This window comes from Limanda limanda, chromosome 16 (assembly GCF_963576545.1).
Source record: "Limanda limanda chromosome 16, fLimLim1.1, whole genome shotgun sequence".
In the NCBI taxonomy this organism is placed as follows: Eukaryota; Metazoa; Chordata; class Actinopteri; order Pleuronectiformes; family Pleuronectidae; genus Limanda; species Limanda limanda.
Window position 1 is genome coordinate 9,504,697 of NC_083651.1, and position 17,705 is coordinate 9,522,401.

Genomic DNA, 17,705 nt, shown 5'->3' on the forward strand with positions numbered 1-17,705 from the left:
ACACACACACACCCCAACACGCACAAGCACAAACACAATCAAGTCAACCTGCACACATGCACTTGTGAGCACAGTGCAGGTGCAGCCAGATTGAAGTCAGGTGTTGACTTGTTAACTGTTCAATAGAGAACTGTGTGTGTGTGTGTGGAAAAAAAAGTTCTTTGCATCATATCAATCCAAAGAGATCAGCAGACAGCGTTTATCCTCCAAGTTATTGGCAGCTCATTATTTAGGAGGAAATGTTTTCGTCTGCGTTGGTTTGTCTTTTGTGTGCTTTAGTTTGCAACATTACACAAAAACTACTGGATGGAAACTTGGTGGAAGGATGTTGTCTCGGTCTGGGAAGAACCCATCAAATATTGGAGTGCATCCGGTTGGGATGGCCGATCCATTATAATCTACTAAATTTGTGCAGCTTGAATTCATGGGGACTATTGGGCATTGGCGGTGATATCTGTTTTACTTGCATCACCTAATCAATTGTAATATTGAGATATTTTTTGGTGTTTGTGTAAATACAACACACCACTTTCATCTTTTGGTTTTTAAAGTTTTCTTTTAACAAATTTGTCATTTCGTAGCTTTATTAAGGGTTAGAGAAAGGAGGAATAAATTACAATGGGGGAAATGACTCAAGAAAAATAACACATTTTGTTTCAAAACTGAGGTGTTATTTATGCACCTTTTAGCAAATACCAGGCTGATGTAACAGAAATGACAAACTGCTTCAGATGAGCAACGTTGTTTTTAAATTTGTTAAATTTAATATTTATGCCCTTAATGATGTGTTACAGCCCTTCTCACTTTTTTACATTTCTTTCGGATCTATTGTAAAACAGGCAACAGAAGCATCTGATAATGAATAAACTGATAAAATCACTGTGGTCTTTGTATTTTTCTTAATTATCCCTTGTAGTTCTTTCTCATGATTAGTTGTGGTGTAAGTGAGCTAGTGAACTTAACATGAAACTAGTTTGTGTTAACTTTACTTTTTATCTAATTTCATTCAGCTGACGCAACCTGCAAGGACTTAAAAAACACAAGCTTGAAACCACAAGCCTTCTCTGTGGGTCAGTACCAACTGTCACACACATTCTATGTGCACACACACAAACAAAATGCCTCCCTTAATTGCCCCCTTAGTGTACCCCAATTTGACCCAGTCAAAAAAAGAAGAAAAACAATAATGTCACATTCCAGCCCATGCCACCCTACACTGTTCACTGTGCTGCGAACAAAAGCCCACTCTCTGTCAGCAGGCACTGAACTGGGTGCAGCTGCCACTGCCGTTTCTTCACTTTCCTGGGGAGGCCCGGCTTCTCAACAACACTGATTTAGAGGCCGAATACAGGCACTATTTTCTTCCCCACTGCCACTTTCCCTTCCATTCCTCCCCACCCCTTCGCGTCTGCCCCCGGTCAGCTGCGTCTGTTTGACTCTGCCGTGATCGCAGAGGCCAAGTGAAGCTACACTCTCCTTCTCTCTCATCCTTTTATTCTCAGTCCTCTGTGCAGCTTCAATAGTTGAGTTAACGGCAGCACTGGCAGTCACAGACTTGTATCCGTGGCAGTTACATGGAGGTGAATGTTGTGCGGAGTAGGGATGGCTTCAAGAAATGGACAGGGGGCAAATATTTAAGGGGAACAAAAATCGAATCAATGGTGATGCAGTTCAGTGCAGTAAATCTTTGGGATATAATTCATTTTATTATTCATCCTTAGTTTCTCATCTAAGTTAATTAAGTAGGGGAGGTTGTTTACAAGTTCTCTGATCCTCAGACCCAAATGTTCCTCGACCTGTCAGCAAGTTCCCAGATCCTCTAAGACTAATAAACAAGTAATGAACTGTAAATTGAAAGATTGTGGTCCTAATTTAGAAAAACATTTACTGATAAATTAGAGCAATGTGCCCATTTCTGTTTTGCATGTATTCTATTAGTACTCTTTTTAATAAAAAAATGATCACCCAAAATACATACAGTATACGATATATAAAACATTTAGACGTATAACAAATTACACATCCATCTTGGCAAACTCTCAGTGGAGAGATATTATATATAAGAGATATAATCACAAGAGAATAAAGACGTCATATGAACAGGTCTGTATTCACCTTTGACCCAGAGCTGAGAACTATCAACCTGAAGCATCCGTTAGTCTCAGGCTTAATTAGGAAAGAAAGGAGTTGGCGCTCTTCGCCTGCATTGAGCAACATGTTGTTTCCATAAGAATCCCTCGGTTTCCCTCCATGTGTGTAGCCGTTTTCGAGGTGGCTGATAAAGGAGCATGTGTGGCATTCAACATACGAGCATATGTGTGTGTGTTTCCACTCCAGGGTGCTCCAAACTTTGAGGACTGCCCCTCCAGAAAACACAGGCCTGGCCCTCCAAACTCAAAGGACGGGCTCCATTCACCACCTGGCAACGGCAGTGAGAAATGGAGAAGAGATGGGCAGAACGGAATGGGTGGGCAGTAAATTATCAGCTTTTAGAGGCGAAGACACGATATTTATTTATAGCATTCAGCGAGGGCACTCAGGGAGGGTCCGAATGGGATGGGGGTGCGTGTCTTTTGCAAGGGGCATCTTAGGTGGTCAGCATTGACCTGCGCTAACCCCTTGTATCCTGTCTCATTCTCCCACCCTTCACACTTGTCTTGTACCCAAAGCTCCTGAGACCTCCCTGGTAATTAGGGAACGAGTCACACCCACTCCCTGCCCCCAAAGGCAGTAAATTTTCCTCCTTCTCTGGGCCTGGTGACACACACACTCACACAATCCTCAGAATTGAGGCTTCGGAACACCATTCAATCCGATCCCTACTTGCTCTATCCCCCACTCTACATTTTATCACCACCCCCTGTTTTGTTTTGCTGTCTCTATCCATCAATCTTCCCATTAGCCCTCCATATTACGGAAACCATGGGAAACGCCCCCTTTACACCAGCCCTTCAAATCTGTCTTCCTCTCTGCACCTCCCTCAGCCTCCTCGGCTTGCTGCTCCGCCTCTCTCCCTCCATCCTGCAGCCCGGCCTCATTAGTCCTACCTGTTGCTTCCAAATGATCCCGCTCTCTCTCATTCTGTGTCCGTCTCCTCCATTTTCATGCTGATTTATTCACATCAGACCGTCTTTGCAGGTAGGACGTTTGGAGAAGATGGAGATGGAGACAAGAGAAGATGGAGACAAGGAGGGAGATGGTAGGGATGCTGTGGGTGTATGGTGGTGGGGGTGGCAGCACTTTGGGTGGTATGTTTCCTGCGAGGGTGGGACACAATGCCCCCAGTGTTCAGGCGGGCCCACAGGAGCTTGTTTTACAACAGGGGAGGGGCGGCCATCAATGGCCAGATGATGTGAACCACCCTGAGCCGTTTCACGGTGACAAACAGCCCCCTCCGAGCGAAGCGCTGCTGCCGCCTCCTCCTCCTTCTCCTCCTCTGTTCGGCTTTCTCCCATCACCTCCCTCCTTCCCTCCGCACATTCTGTTCTGTTGGACCAAAACCAGGGCATCAGAGAGGCTGCGACAGCACCGCAGCTCAATTGACTGGAAGTGAGGGGGACACACGCCCACACACACACACACACACACACTTAAAATTTCTCACATGCATAATGGCCGTACATGCATATACTCAAGCGCACACACACGGGAGAAAGCTTTTTGTCCCTCTTCTCTTAATGACTCCTTGAGCGTCTTGCTGGAACATGAATTGGTATTAGTTTAATTAAACCGGCGTGGCTCTAATTTGTGTCCCTCTCTTCAATCAAAAAAAAAGGCAAAATGGCTTGATGATGGCATAATTGCTGAGGAATTGAAGGAGAACTGGTGTGTCCAGTTGCCAAGATAATCTCCCCCCTCTTCCAGCTCTGTGGGCCCTGCCGACCTATTTTTGGAGACCTGTCTATTCTCTCAGTCCCTCAGTCTCCTAACGTCAGCTCAGTCCATGCCATTCAAATTGCAATATTGCGTTAAACAGACGCTACACACAAGAAAGAAAAGGAAGTAGGTCAGGTGAGAAAAGCAGATAACAGCCGCCCAGGGTTTTTTTGTGTGGCGTTTGCCTGTTCCTCCCGTGTCTGTGATGTTCTCCATGTTCCTGCCAAGGTCCAAAGACATGCAGGTTGGCTTAACTGGAGACTTTAAATTGGCAGATGGTTTCCATGGGACGATGTATAGTTTGATTCTGTATGTCGGCCATGTGATGGACCTGCGACCTGTCCAGGGTGAACCCACTCTCTCGCCCAATGTCACCTGGGACTGGCTCGAGGCTCCCATGACCCTAAAAGGACGATAGATGATGGATGGATGTAGGCTTTGGGGAGTCATTTCTAGTGAGTGCACAATGACTGTGTTTGATATGAAACAACACTACCCAGTCAAAATTCACACACTACAGCATTGAGTGCACTAATTGTGCTACACCAGGTTCCAATTTGAGGCCTCATATCCTCTTTTACCTCTTTGTTTTAGCAGATCTTGTCAAATCAGTGGTGTGTAAGTGTGGGTTGGCTCTGCTCTGCCCTCCTGTGACACTTCATGCCTCTGTCCTTTTTCAAATCCATGCTTCTGGTTCTTTTGGCACACTGCAGTGCAATGCTCACTGTTGGTGCTACAGTGGCAGCATTTGGTGCACGTCTTATGACCAGCCCTGATCTGAATGAGGCCAGCAACTTTTGCTGGACTTCAACAAACTATTAACTGTTTGCTCAAAGTTGCCACCATCTTTACATTCCGTTTATAATCTGCACTGCTTTTCAGGCCATCGGCGACTGCAGCCAATCCTAGCTGGCATTGGGCGAGAGGTGAGGAACAGCCTTGCCGGTCGCCAGTCCATCACTGGGTAAATGACTATCCTCAATCACAATAACCCCGAATCTGATTTTCAGTTCAGCATGCAGGTTCGAATCCAGAAATGTCTTGCTGTCAGGCGGCAGTGTTGACCACTGTACCACCCTTGTGTTTTTAGAGTAAAAAGGCCTGTCCCATAGAACCATGTACAGTGTTTTGACACGTGATAATCAATCACATGGACACATTTCATGTCTCATTAGTAAGTGTAATTTGGCTGCTATGAGTTTTTTAGTGGACAACAATGCCAAGTATCTTCATGTTCTTCTTGGATCCATCTGTACTTTCACCTGTCTGACCATGTCTGCAAATGTTTCTCTACCTCTTCAAATTGTTGTAAATGTCTGCACAGAAATTGAAAAAAGGGCTTTTGTCCCTATTCTGCACTCGTGACTTGGAAAACATTGCAGAAGGATTTAAAACTTAGCTAATTAATCTCACTGAATGCTTTTAAAACCAGAACTGGAAGCAAATTCTATATGATATATATTGCAGTTTTTAACTTACTTTGTTGTGCAGCTAGAATATTTTTTGGTTTGGGATTTTCTGATCTGGTTTTCGGTTGCGTTTTTTGTTCGTAACTACGTGTTTTTTTTACTGTGCTATATGTTTTCACCCACGCTGCTGCCTTGGCCAAGTCTCCCTCGAAAAATATATTATGAATCTCTTTGGGACTTTGATGTTAAATAAAAGTTTGACTTTGTGGACTGTTTTGGAAAAATTTACTTCAACGCCTGAAAACACAAAAGTCGACCCAAAGGGTTAAAAGCCTTTTTTTGATGAGTGCATGTCTGTGCGTGTGTGGGTGCATGGGCTGTGGGGTGACAGCTGGTTAGCAGTGGGGTGGTAATAAAGTAGATAAAGTGGTCCTCCCCCTTGTTAGGGATGATGAGCTTGTGTGTGATGTGATCAGGAGGCTGCGGTAGTGAGAGTAAAGGAATGTAACCCAGCCTCTCAATCCCTCCATATGACGCTAATTGCAGCAGAACGGGGACGGCCTGGGCTGCTTGTGTACGCCATTGTTATTCCTCAGGCTATTGTCTGCGGCCTGCTGACAATCGCCATCTGAATGAGAGCCTGTTAAGCCTGGCAGATCCCCATCATTAGACCCCTTTACACCCATTGTGATGCAGCACTGGGGATACTGTAGGGCTATCAGTGACTCTCAGCACAACTGAGACCATGTACACAATAACACAGATACATTTTTCCTTTTGTTCAGGCCGTCCAGCCACACAAAGACAGCGTGTTCCACTGCTGCTGCACAAACACTCTCAAGAGTAAAATCAATCTGAAGATGAAGAACAGAGGACATTTTTAACTGATGATGATGCAACAAGAGATTTTTAGCCCTTTGTCTTACTTCAGATGATACCTGGAAGCCCACAGGAAAGATTTAATTTGGTGTTGTTAAAAGCTACTGTATGTGAGGTGATTTGTATGAAGATTAGTCCTGTCAAAAAAAAGTAAAGGGGAACCATGCATATGGAATGGGTATGGAACGGATTTTGACAGAATAAGGTGTCAGTCAACCTTCAAAGCGATTGGCCATCCAGCACAGTAACAGAAAGTCATTATTCAAATTTAGTGCAACATTTCTCATCCGAAGTTCTTGTGTTAAAATTGTTTCACTCTTAAATAGATTAATTAGCATATCTCGATCATGGCAAAAAAACTAACAGCAAAAATGATTTGTGATCAAAATGCAGATTTGGACACTGGATATTTTTGTACAGTTGCCTGACAACAAAAAGCTTTACAATGAGCTCAGCAACACAGAAACACAAAATGATGAAACATGAAAGATTTACCAGACTGAAAACAATTTAGTGATTCAACTCCACTGCAGACCAGCTGGTGGCGCTAATGTAATTTTGTTGTGTGCCAACCAAAGATATTTTTAAACATTTATATAGAACCCAACAGATTTAGTGGTTGCCAAATAAAAATCGACAGATGCAATCCTTTCACAGACATCAGAATATGTGTTTATGTTTACTGATATGAAAACATTTGTTTTACCAAACAAACAATGCAGACAAAATGTGAATTTTGGGACTTAAATTGCAGTTTTTTTCTTGATTCACATTCTATATGTTTAGGTCTATTTGTTTTTTGTTTCTTTATTCTTTCTTTTTATTAAAGTTTATTGGTAAACTGTAAAAACTTCAAGCTTAATAACTTGTATTTGTCATAAAGGTTTGATAATGACGTTTTATACATATATCCGCCATTTAATAGGTATAGAAAATGTATTACTCCCAAATATCAGTAGCATTGGCCTCCCAAAATCTTTTGGGGTCTACCTTCATAAAAACAGAGCTAAGTAAAATAATTATGTCTGATTTAACAGTCCTGTAATAAATCCTCTCTTTTGTGACAGTTTTAAAGTTCACTTTTTTGGCGAAACTTTTTCAAACCTGTTAGTTTGACTCAATAATGCTTTTGACCACTGATGTTTGTGGTGTTGTTTAATCCTACTACATTATAAAGAGAATTTAGTCTGTTATATACCCTCCATATGTATTGTTATAATTGAGCTGGACAAAATAACAAAGGACAATTTACCATTATACTAATTATTCTTATTTCTTTTTATATATGTGACATGATTATGTCTAAAGATTAATGACACCAGAGGCCAAATCAGATTCGAAATTAAAAAATTTGTAGGAATAGTTCATTTACATTGATGCATGGTTTCCACTTATGATCCTACATTAAAACTACAGGTTGGAGAAAAGGTAGTGGATCAGTTGTCCCTGTTAAAAAAAAGGCAATGGATTAAAGATAATCATTTAAAAGACTTTCCCGAACTTTCTGAAGATCTTCTTTTAAAGACCTCCAGACTTTCACCATATTTTCCCTCAGTCAACAATTGACAGCAACACTCCAGTGAAAGTGGAACTTTTTTATTTTTTGGTCCTGGTCGTTCTGTGGAAACAAACATGCCAGCTGGCCTGCTTTGGGCAGAGTGCGCCTCCGTCTCGTCTCCGTCTCCCTAAAACAAGCATCTGGAGGCCCGGGACGTGAATACAAGTGTGAATATATTCATCCCCATGCTGCTTTGTTAAATCTCTGGGCGTAAAGCCGTTGTACCCCCGTGCCCTCCCGAGTGACCCCGGAGGATCAGAGACCAGGTTGTCGAAACATTTGTAACATTTGGCCAAAGCAAATCTCAGGCTGCCTGTTGAATTGAAGCCTAGACCAAAGAGGAGAGAAAAAAAATCCCCCTGGAACCCTTAAAATAGTCCCTATGCTGGACCAGGACCCCCCCACTCCCCCCTCTCGTTCCTTATCCCTCACACACACACAGACACTCACACACCGAGCACGGAGGCTCAACCCCTTACAACCTCCAGCAAATCCCCTTTATCTTTTCCCAGCCAGATGGGGCCGCTGGAATAATAGCTAAAGCCCAATGAGTTCCATTCAATTTGTCATGCCGTCTAAAGGAGCTTGTAAGCTTCCCATTTGCAGTTATGTTATAGTAACCATGGGAGGCTCGGCAGTGTTAGGACTTAATTACCTCCTAATAGCTGTTGTAGAGATAAAGCCCCGGGCCAACATAACCCAACACTGTCCAGCCTCCGAGGCACAGAGGCCTGGGCACTCCCTCTGCATGTATATTACATCAGTGACCTCTTCACCTAACGTCTACCTGCACAGACCATAGAGTCTTTATAAAGATGGACGACATCACAAAGCATCTCCATCGCCATCTACTGGCTGGCAGCCGTATAGGTCACAAACCCCACGTACCAATCTAAATTTTCCCCAAAATGGTTTCTGTAATTTTTAGGTAGCTCCTATCACACTGTTACTTAAGTTTGGTTTCAACTAGTTATTTCATGCTATATAAATGGGATGAAATGTCATGATTGACAGCTGACTCGCTATAAGTATCAGTGAGTCAGCTAGTTGGTCGTTTGCATGTATTGTGGGGAGAACCTCACGATAGGTAGATCTGTAACCTTTGATACTTTTCAACACCTACTACTTATTAAAATGCATTTTTAGATACATTTCCAGCCTTTCTGCCTTCATATCGGAACCTTGGTGACTTTATCTCTAATGCCAGACCACTGTTACATCATTAACTGGTTTATGAGCTGATCTTTTGAATCATCGAGTTTGAAATTTTCTCCAGCAGCCTGTTGTTATTTGAATCCAGAAGTTACCATATTCGGAGGAACAGGGGGCGGAGCCTGACTGAGAGCTCGAGGTCAATTGCGTAACTACATCTGCCACCTGCAACCATTAGACGGTACTAGCTGTCAATCACACTGTGTCCACGCCCATTCAGTACTTTCTCTATTTGACTTTAAACGAGACCATAATTTACTAAATGAACATTGTATTGAAAAAGACTAAGAGACGATAAATTCTGCTGAAGTTACAAATAAAGTTAGAAGAAGAATCATTTTCTAAAAGACGTCTATAGAAACGGACTTGTTTTAAAACCAGTGGAGTGGCCCTCTGCTGGTCATTTTAAATAATACAGGTTTTGGGCACTTCAATTGGCTTCACTTTCCGGAGTCTACATCCATTTTTATAAACGGCCTATGATTGATTTTTGTTTTCAGCCATCTGATTGAACCATTTCCGTTTGAGCACTGCTGCAGAAGTTCTCTTCATGAATTGAGTTTCCTCCTTCATATCTGTGTCTGCTCTTGTTCCTGAACTTGAAGCTTGAAGAACTAGAGACATTTTCATTTGTGGACTGAAGACGCCGTCTACAAGAAACACCCAAACAATATCACCCCCAAATAATACGATTATTCTGCCTTTGTGCATCCACAAAATTCACTTCATAGAAAACCTTCAGATCTGTAAGTGTGATGAGCTGAATGAGAGAAATTCCAAACCCAGGAAACTATTTTGAAGATTTTCTAAACCGGTTCTTGACTCCTTCATTAAATTTACAGTAAATGGCAAATAAAGGAGAGCTACATTCTAACTGGGAGATGGGGGTTACACACACACACACACACACACACAAACAAACACACACACACAGTGCAACAGCAGTGGTGGTTGCAGCCAGCATCTCACGTTTCTCACTACAGATTTCAACAAAAGCGAGAATTTTGCTTCATTTCGTTCCAAGATCTGCCAGAGAAAGGGACGGAGGGGGAGAGCCAGGACGTTATTCATGTCTTTCAGTTCATTTGGCCGTGGCCGGTCAGCTTCCCCAGACACAGAGAAAACTCCTCTCTCATGTTTTTCCACCCTCCTCTCTTTTCTGCTGTTTTTGTTCCCTTTCTTTTTTATTTTGGAGGCAGATTAGCAGGATTAAGTATGGCTCACATATGCTCCTCCTCACTATTGGTATTCACCGCGGCACCAGGCCGACCGCCACCCAGACTGATGGACAGAGAAAGAGAGAGAGAGAGGGAGAGCAGGAGTGGATGTGTGGTGAGGAGAGTCAAAGGTGGAAGAAAAGAGAGAGTTAAAAATAAACAAAGGAAGAAACTGTTCTTATATTTTCTGTACTTTTGTTTTAGGGCTTTGTTTTTTTCCAGATGTTAATATCTCTTTGTTCCTGTTAACCTGATAAAATATTATTGCTAGCGCAGACATGGTTACTGTGCTTCAAAGTTGAGTCGACAGTTTGAGGAAGAACTTTTTATTCTTTAAATGAAAATGAATGAAATCAGATCCATAAAGAAAATACTCTCCTTGTTTATTTTGGAAGAACTTGCCCTGATGAACTTGGATGAACTTGTACAATGCCTGAAGGCCAGGACGTCTCCAAGTATCATGGACACCAATAATCAGACCATTCAAATTACTTTGATTGAGATGTTCTCATTAGCTGCGATTAGAATATTCCAATACAGCAGAGCGTAATCTGATTATGACACCAAGCAGTTGTTATATTTTGTCGAAGAATGCAAATACCTATGACATTATATTGGGATTTACATTTAAACATGTCTAAGGTCGGAACACTTCATGTTTTGATTTGATCATTGCTTGTTTGACCTTACTCAGGTTAAAGGTATCAGGGAAATGCTTGGCTGTGTCTCATATCAGAAAATTGGTTTCCATGTAAATGTAATCTTTGTTGTGGATGAAGTCATGGTCAAAATCTCGTTAACAGCCCAAATCTAAAGGTATGGAGATTATTAGAGCAACAGTCATGTTCTCTTTGAATGTGGGTGTTATGTCCCTGAAATTTTTCATATTCTATAGTTTTTGACTGGTGCAGCCCTCTCGTGGATTTTTGGACACATGATCGTCTTCAGTCCTGAAGAAAAGGGCTCTAAGTCTGGTTTTGGTTTTAACACTAGCTGATTGGCAGTTTTTGAGGCTATATATGCAATTGGATTTCTCCCTTTTCTGCACCAAAAATTCACAGTTTTTATGTATTTCAAAATAATTTGACATTAATTATCTTCATCACAGATGAATCTCATACAGATAAGAGACAGGCGGCTTCATACTTGTTAACAGATATATGTAACTGTGGATAAATGATGATGCATGTGATGTATTTAAAAATAATGAGTGTGTGTGTGTGTTTGTGTGTGTGTGTGTGTGTGTGTGTGTGTGAGAGAGCGTGTGTATATGTGCGTGTGTGTGTGGGTGTATATGTGCGTGTGTGTGTGTGTGTGTGTGTGTCTGTGTGCCACACAGTGTCACTGTGGGAAAGTCTAATGAACCAAAGACACAAAGCTGCTGATTTAAATCTGCACTCTACTCGACTTCATTACCATAATCTTTTTTATAAACACGAAGAAACCAAGCAAATATAACCACGTGTGTGTGTGCGTGTGGTCAACGAACGTGACGTTGTGACACCTGACGGACGATTACACATTAGACATTTAGTTTTCGTTTCTGATTGGCTGCAGGTGATTGTTAACCCCCCCCCCCTTTCTCAGACACACACACACTCTCTCTCTCTCTCTCTCTCTCTCTCTCTCTCTCTCTCTCTCTCTCTCTCTCTCTCTCTCTCTCTCTCTCTCCTTCTATACACAACAACAGCCACATAATTAATAATATCAAGAAAATAGTTTCCTGCTTTACCCCCATCGTCATTGTTCACTGGTCAATATTATTACCTTTGTATTTGTTTATTTATCTTTTTCTCATGTTTCGTTTGTTATTATTCCTCCTTCCTTTGTGGGGAATATATCAAATAAACAAATCATACAGAGAAATCAAATAAATCAGAAAAACTGATAATAAACAAATAAAGTATAATCATTATTATTATTATTATAATAAATTATTATAGGTCTACTTTTAAATCTTATATAATTTTCATTATTTTTATTTCATAAGGAAACACAGAACCTCCTCAGACCTCGCTCCCAAACAAATACAACCTGTAGAGGCAATTAGCGGTGATTGCGTGTGAATGCGCAGCGCGGCTCGGTCATATTTGCGCACAATGGTGTCTGTCACCTTGAGTTAGCGTCAGTGGATCCGTCCGAGGCCCAGTGAGCAGCAGCATCAGGGCCACACATGCTCTCTGCGCTCACTGCGCACTAATTGAAATGTTGAGGATCATAACCGTTAAAAACAATTTCGCACACTTCGTTAATTAACGTTAAAGATGCTCGTCAGCGGCAGCTGCTGAACGACAGCGGGTCGAAACGGAAAACACCATATTTATCCCAAAAGCGCGTCCAGGAAACATATTGCGCTGCATATTGAGGCTTCGACCTGTTTTTACTGAGCCTGAGGAGGCGAGTGAGTTCATGCTCGGATGGTTTATTGACAAAATACTAATACTAATACTAATAAATAATAATAATGATAATATCAGGAAATTCGAATAAAAAGTATTGTCTCAGGTATTTACAAAAATTACTAAAATATCTGTGGGGATTTAAATTAAATTTAAATCTTCAATGTATATCATATATAGTCCCAGTTATTGCACAAAACATATGTTCCTATAATTTATGTCCAATATTTAAATGACGTCTGATATATTCGTTTTCCCGTTTCCTGCAGAATCAGACGATCAACAGTTCAATTCCAAGGCGCAATGTGTTATCCTCTGTGCGTAAAATCCATCCACACGCGGCCGGGGCATGTCCACAGGAAGGGGCCGCATGCAGGACGGAGTGTGTCTGATTTCACTTCATAGTGATGCTGTGTGTCGGTAATTACATCAGGCTGAGGACCGTCCGTCACCCACCTCACTCCCCTCCCTCCCCTCTCTCCCACCCCCCCTGCTCGGAGCTGATTGGTCGCCGGGTGGCTGCCGGGACACACAGCGCGTTGTCCCGGTGAAGCGGCCTCAGTGCGCTATAAAAGCCCGCGGTCACACGCAGCCGTGCCAAATGGGCTGTCACACGCACTTTGGAGTAACCCGTGGATTTGACGTATCGGTTTTCACATCGTCGCGCTTGGAAACTTTCTCGGTGAGTGTTTTATATATTTGGCAATTTGAGTAATTATTAGTGATGTTTTACCAGACTTTATTTATGGCAAACCAGAGGATGAAGTCTGTGCGCACTCACTGAACTTTAGGTTTGGAAGTGGTGTTACCGTATACGACAGCATGTAAAGCCAAAATGTGTCTGTACATATATTATTAATTATTAAGTCAACAGATGAAATTGCAATTTACTTCTTATCACCAGTGGTTGGATTCACTTTTGGCCTGACCTGTGGATTTTTAGGCTTCACTAACTCCTCTGTGTTTCCTCCTCAGAGCTCCGTGCTGGACCAGAACCATGGCCTCTGATACGAGCCGCGTGTCCAGCAGACCCTCCTCCCCTGAGGTGGACGACAGCTTCATGGCAACCCTGAAGAAGTCAGTGCACGGATTCTCCGGCGCGGTGTCCTCCACGCAGAGCGACTCTCCCTCCGACATCCCCGGCCTGCACCACCTGCACAGCCTGCACAACCTGCACAGCCTGCACGGCCTGCACGACCTGCACGACCTCTCCGCCTCCGACGACGAGTCCCTGGCCCTCAGGCTGGCCAAGAAGGACCGCAAGCTCCTGTCAGAGAACGAGCTGCAGTCCATCCGCCTCAAGATCAACAGCCGGGAGAGGAAGAGGATGCACGACCTCAACGTGGCCATGGACGGACTGCGGGAGGTCATGCCCTATGCGCATGGGCCATCGGTGCGTAAACTCTCCAAAATCGCCACCCTGCTGCTGGCGAGAAACTACATCCTGATGCTGAGCAACTCGCTGGAGGAGATGAAGCGCCTGGTCAGTGAGATCTACGGCAGCAGCGCACACCACGGCGGCTTCCACCCGTCAGCCTGCGGGACTATGACACACGCCGGGCCCGTGCCTGGACACCCGGCGGCCCCGCACCCCGCACACCCGGCGGTGCACCACCCGCTCCTCCCGCCGGCGGCCATCTCCTCCGCGTCGCTGTCTGTGCCCGGGATCTCCGCCGTCACCTCGGTGCGACCCCACCACGGACTCCTCAAAGCCCCGGTGCCCGGTGCAGGGCCGCTGGGCAGCAGCTTCCAGCACTGGGGCGTCGGCACCGGGATGCCCTGTCCGTGCAGCATGTGCCAAGTCCCGCCTCCGCATGTGTCCAGCATGAGCTCCGTCCCCATGCCGAGGCTGACCAGCGACTCCAAGTGACTCCAGACCCGATGGAGACGAACTTTTCTGGGGTTGTCACAGACTCTCTCTCCTCTTATTACATGTTTTTTATTTATCTTTGTCGCTGAATCCGTTGCGTGGACGATTGCATTGATTTTCCTCACTGGGACTTTGGGGGGTTTTTGCAACTAACTTAGTGTTTTATGGTGATTAACCTCAGTTGTATAAGCGGCGTTTCTTCTCAGAGCTCAAAAAGCACAAGGAAATTCCTTTTAATTCTGGAAAACCTTAATGATCCAGTCTTCATTTGTCTATTTTAACATCAAACTCTCTGGTGATTTAAGGGGCCTGCAGAGGGAAAAGCCCCAACTTGAATCCAACCACAAATATAATGTAAATATGTAGAATCGTCTGTTTAAATAGTGGGAGATATTATATATTATAGTCTTGTTAATGTGTGGGAAGTCTCCTCCTGCCCTCACATGTTGCACCTGCATTATTCTGTCCTCTGTTTCTCTCCCTGTTTTCTTCTCAGTGGTTTGTCTTTCACTGTCCGGCCCACACAATGGCCACTTCTTTATTTTTTTAAATAAACAGAAAATGATATTTATTTACTTATTTTGAACGTGATTTTCAGATGAATCTCTGATGATGTTGGGTTTGAAAATGTAAAATAAAGACGATTAATTGCAAAAGAGAAAAAAAGTCTTTGGCGATGTGTTTTATTTAAATTTTGTACATATAGCACAATACAAAAGAGAACATTTGGGAAGGAGCACAAAAAGGCTTAAAGTATCGTGTTTATTAATATAAACATTGACATTTTTTGCTTTACTTTATAAGCAAAGACAAATTCCAACTTCCTGGAAGTGACAACTATTATGATTATTTTCATTTTCGTTGTAGTAAAGATATTGAAATAGCTGGGAAACGTCCAAAACGTTTTTTTTCATAAATATAACCTAATATACTTATTTTTTTCTTAATTAAATATAGAATGTATAATTCATTTCTTGACCAAAATCTGCAGAATTTAACCAGAAAATTGAGATAAACTCAAACCCAAACATTTGTTTAGAAAACTTTCAAAACTCTTCCTATCATTACTAGTTTTATATCCATGTAGGACTAATACTAATAATTACACACAAAACATAAAATACTAATTAGGCATACATTTCAAGCATGTCAATACATGTCTTTTCTTAAGTACAATCAAAGTACAAATAAATTAAATAAACACGTTTTGTATAATGTTAATATTTTGTGATGTTATGGTGTGGCATGCATTAAAAACCAACCCGTCTCCTGCAGGATGTTTCAGATCACAACCCAGTCAGTGTGATCCTTCATTGATTCAAGGTGACTTCACCTGCACATCTGGATGTCCGTCCTGCAGAATAAAAGATTGACATATATAAGATTCTGAAAAAATTTCTGTTTTATGATCTTTATAACAAGAGAAGGCGTCCATGCAGTACAGCTCATCGAGTCATTTGCTATTCACAAAGTTGTTCTTGCAGTAAGAAGCCACAGTGATGAGTAAAGGCTGGTGCACAGTTAGGGGAAAGGCAGCAGCTGCACAGCAGATTGTCAATGCTGTTGCAATGTTTTCCGAAGGCTTTTGAAGCTGGAACGATATAAACTGAATCTCTGAATATTCATACACGCATTTGTTTATTCGTCTCATTACTCGGACTGAATTATTCAAAGTCCTTCAGTGTTTTGTAGGACGTTTCAAAGAGTAAGAGGTCAGTCGATGCAATGCAACAGAAATAGTCTGTTTGCAGGTCCGAAAAAGTCTCATCCTGTGGAAACTACTTTTATGTATAAGAAAAATAGAAGATAAAAAACTTTAGATTTACTTATATTTGTAATTAAAAATTTCCTTTATGCATTTTTAAAATCACTCAGCGTTCAGTTCGACATCATCTTTACTCTCTTTGACTTCTGCGGTATCCATCCCACCAAAAAAGGAAGAAGTATGAATAAGCTTTGCTCATGTGAAAGTGTGTCTCTTATTATCTCAAAATACTTTTCAGTTTAGTATGAGAGGGGCTAATAACAAGTAACTACCCTTTAATATTACAAAATTGATAAAAAATATTGAATTAATTATGCTATTTGTCAAGTGTGAGAGATGAGCATAACCCCGTCTCACCATGTAAAAATGAAAGTTAAGACTTCAAAATTTCATGAATTCTTCTTTGGGTCCTGTTACAACCCTGCACAAATTTTCATGGAAATCGGTGGAGCAGTTTTTTGGTAATCCTGCTGACAGACTGACAAACAAACAGCAATGAAAACACAATCTCCTGGAGGTAAAAAAAAAAAAAGAACTCCCTTCACAACAAAACAACATCCATCAAAAATTTAACATGGCTTATTAATGATATTGTTTCTCTAGTTTGTGGATTAACACAAAACAATCTAAAATCCATTAAATAATTGAGAGTCTGATTGTGAACTTGTACATCTGCAGTCGACCGTCACCTTCAACTCCGACTTTGGCCTCCAGCTGCTTTCACGTTTTCATGACACGTAGAAGAATAAATTGTGGGATTATTTCTCTTAGAACATCTGTTTTACCTCAAGTATTTTCCCCCCAGAGTTTTCCCAGCACCATTTGTCAGCACAAAATGCAGTTAACACGAGTTACTGAGGATCGTATTGCTAAAACAATTAGGCCGCCCTCTCCCCCATGATGCCCTCTCTCTAGTGTTGATTCCAACAATGATCTTCTCTGCTCTTAAAAACTCAGGAACAGCAAAGTCCAAGCTTCAGTGGTCAGGAAGTCAATATTATACAACAAATAAAATGTATTAATTAAAGGAAAAACAAACAGCATTATGGCGAGTTGTTATTTCACAGCAGCATCAGTGCTGCTTGCATAAAGTCTCTGAAATCTACTGGAGAGATGGACAACGCTGTTTAAAAGATTTTATTCACACTTCAGTGAAACAAACTCTAGAGTCAGTGCAGTTGTATTTAAAGCTAATGAACACATTAACTTTGGATGATACACATTGAAGTTACTGCATCCGTTTGACCTGGAAGGGAAGGTTAGTTCATATGTATATTCAGAAACAAGGGAAGACACTGGAAGGAAATAAAACTCATTTTACTTAGATCACAAACATACGATTGTGTCATGTCATGTTGTATCATATCTCATTGTATTGCATTGCATTGTGTTTTGTCATGTCGAATCGTAATGTATTGTATCGAATTGTGTCGAAGAAGTGTGTTGTATTGTAAATGGGTTGAGATCCGGCTGTGTACTGTGTTGTGTCGCTTTTTTACCGTACTTTACCGTACTGTACT

At 42.0% G+C, this 17,705-nt stretch overlaps 1 protein-coding gene across 1 annotated transcript; it reads left to right on the forward strand.

The window, feature by feature from the left end:
• The first annotated feature begins 13,151 nt into the window (after positions 1 to 13,151).
• olig2 (oligodendrocyte lineage transcription factor 2) lies at positions 13,152 to 14,420 on the forward strand. Its single transcript, XM_061089231.1, has 2 exons — positions 13,152 to 13,236; positions 13,528 to 14,420. The coding sequence occupies exons 1-2, from the start codon at positions 13,152 to 13,154 to the stop codon at positions 14,418 to 14,420; spliced, it is 978 nt and encodes a 325-aa protein (XP_060945214.1).
• Positions 14,421 to 17,705: the final 3,285 nt, after the last annotated feature.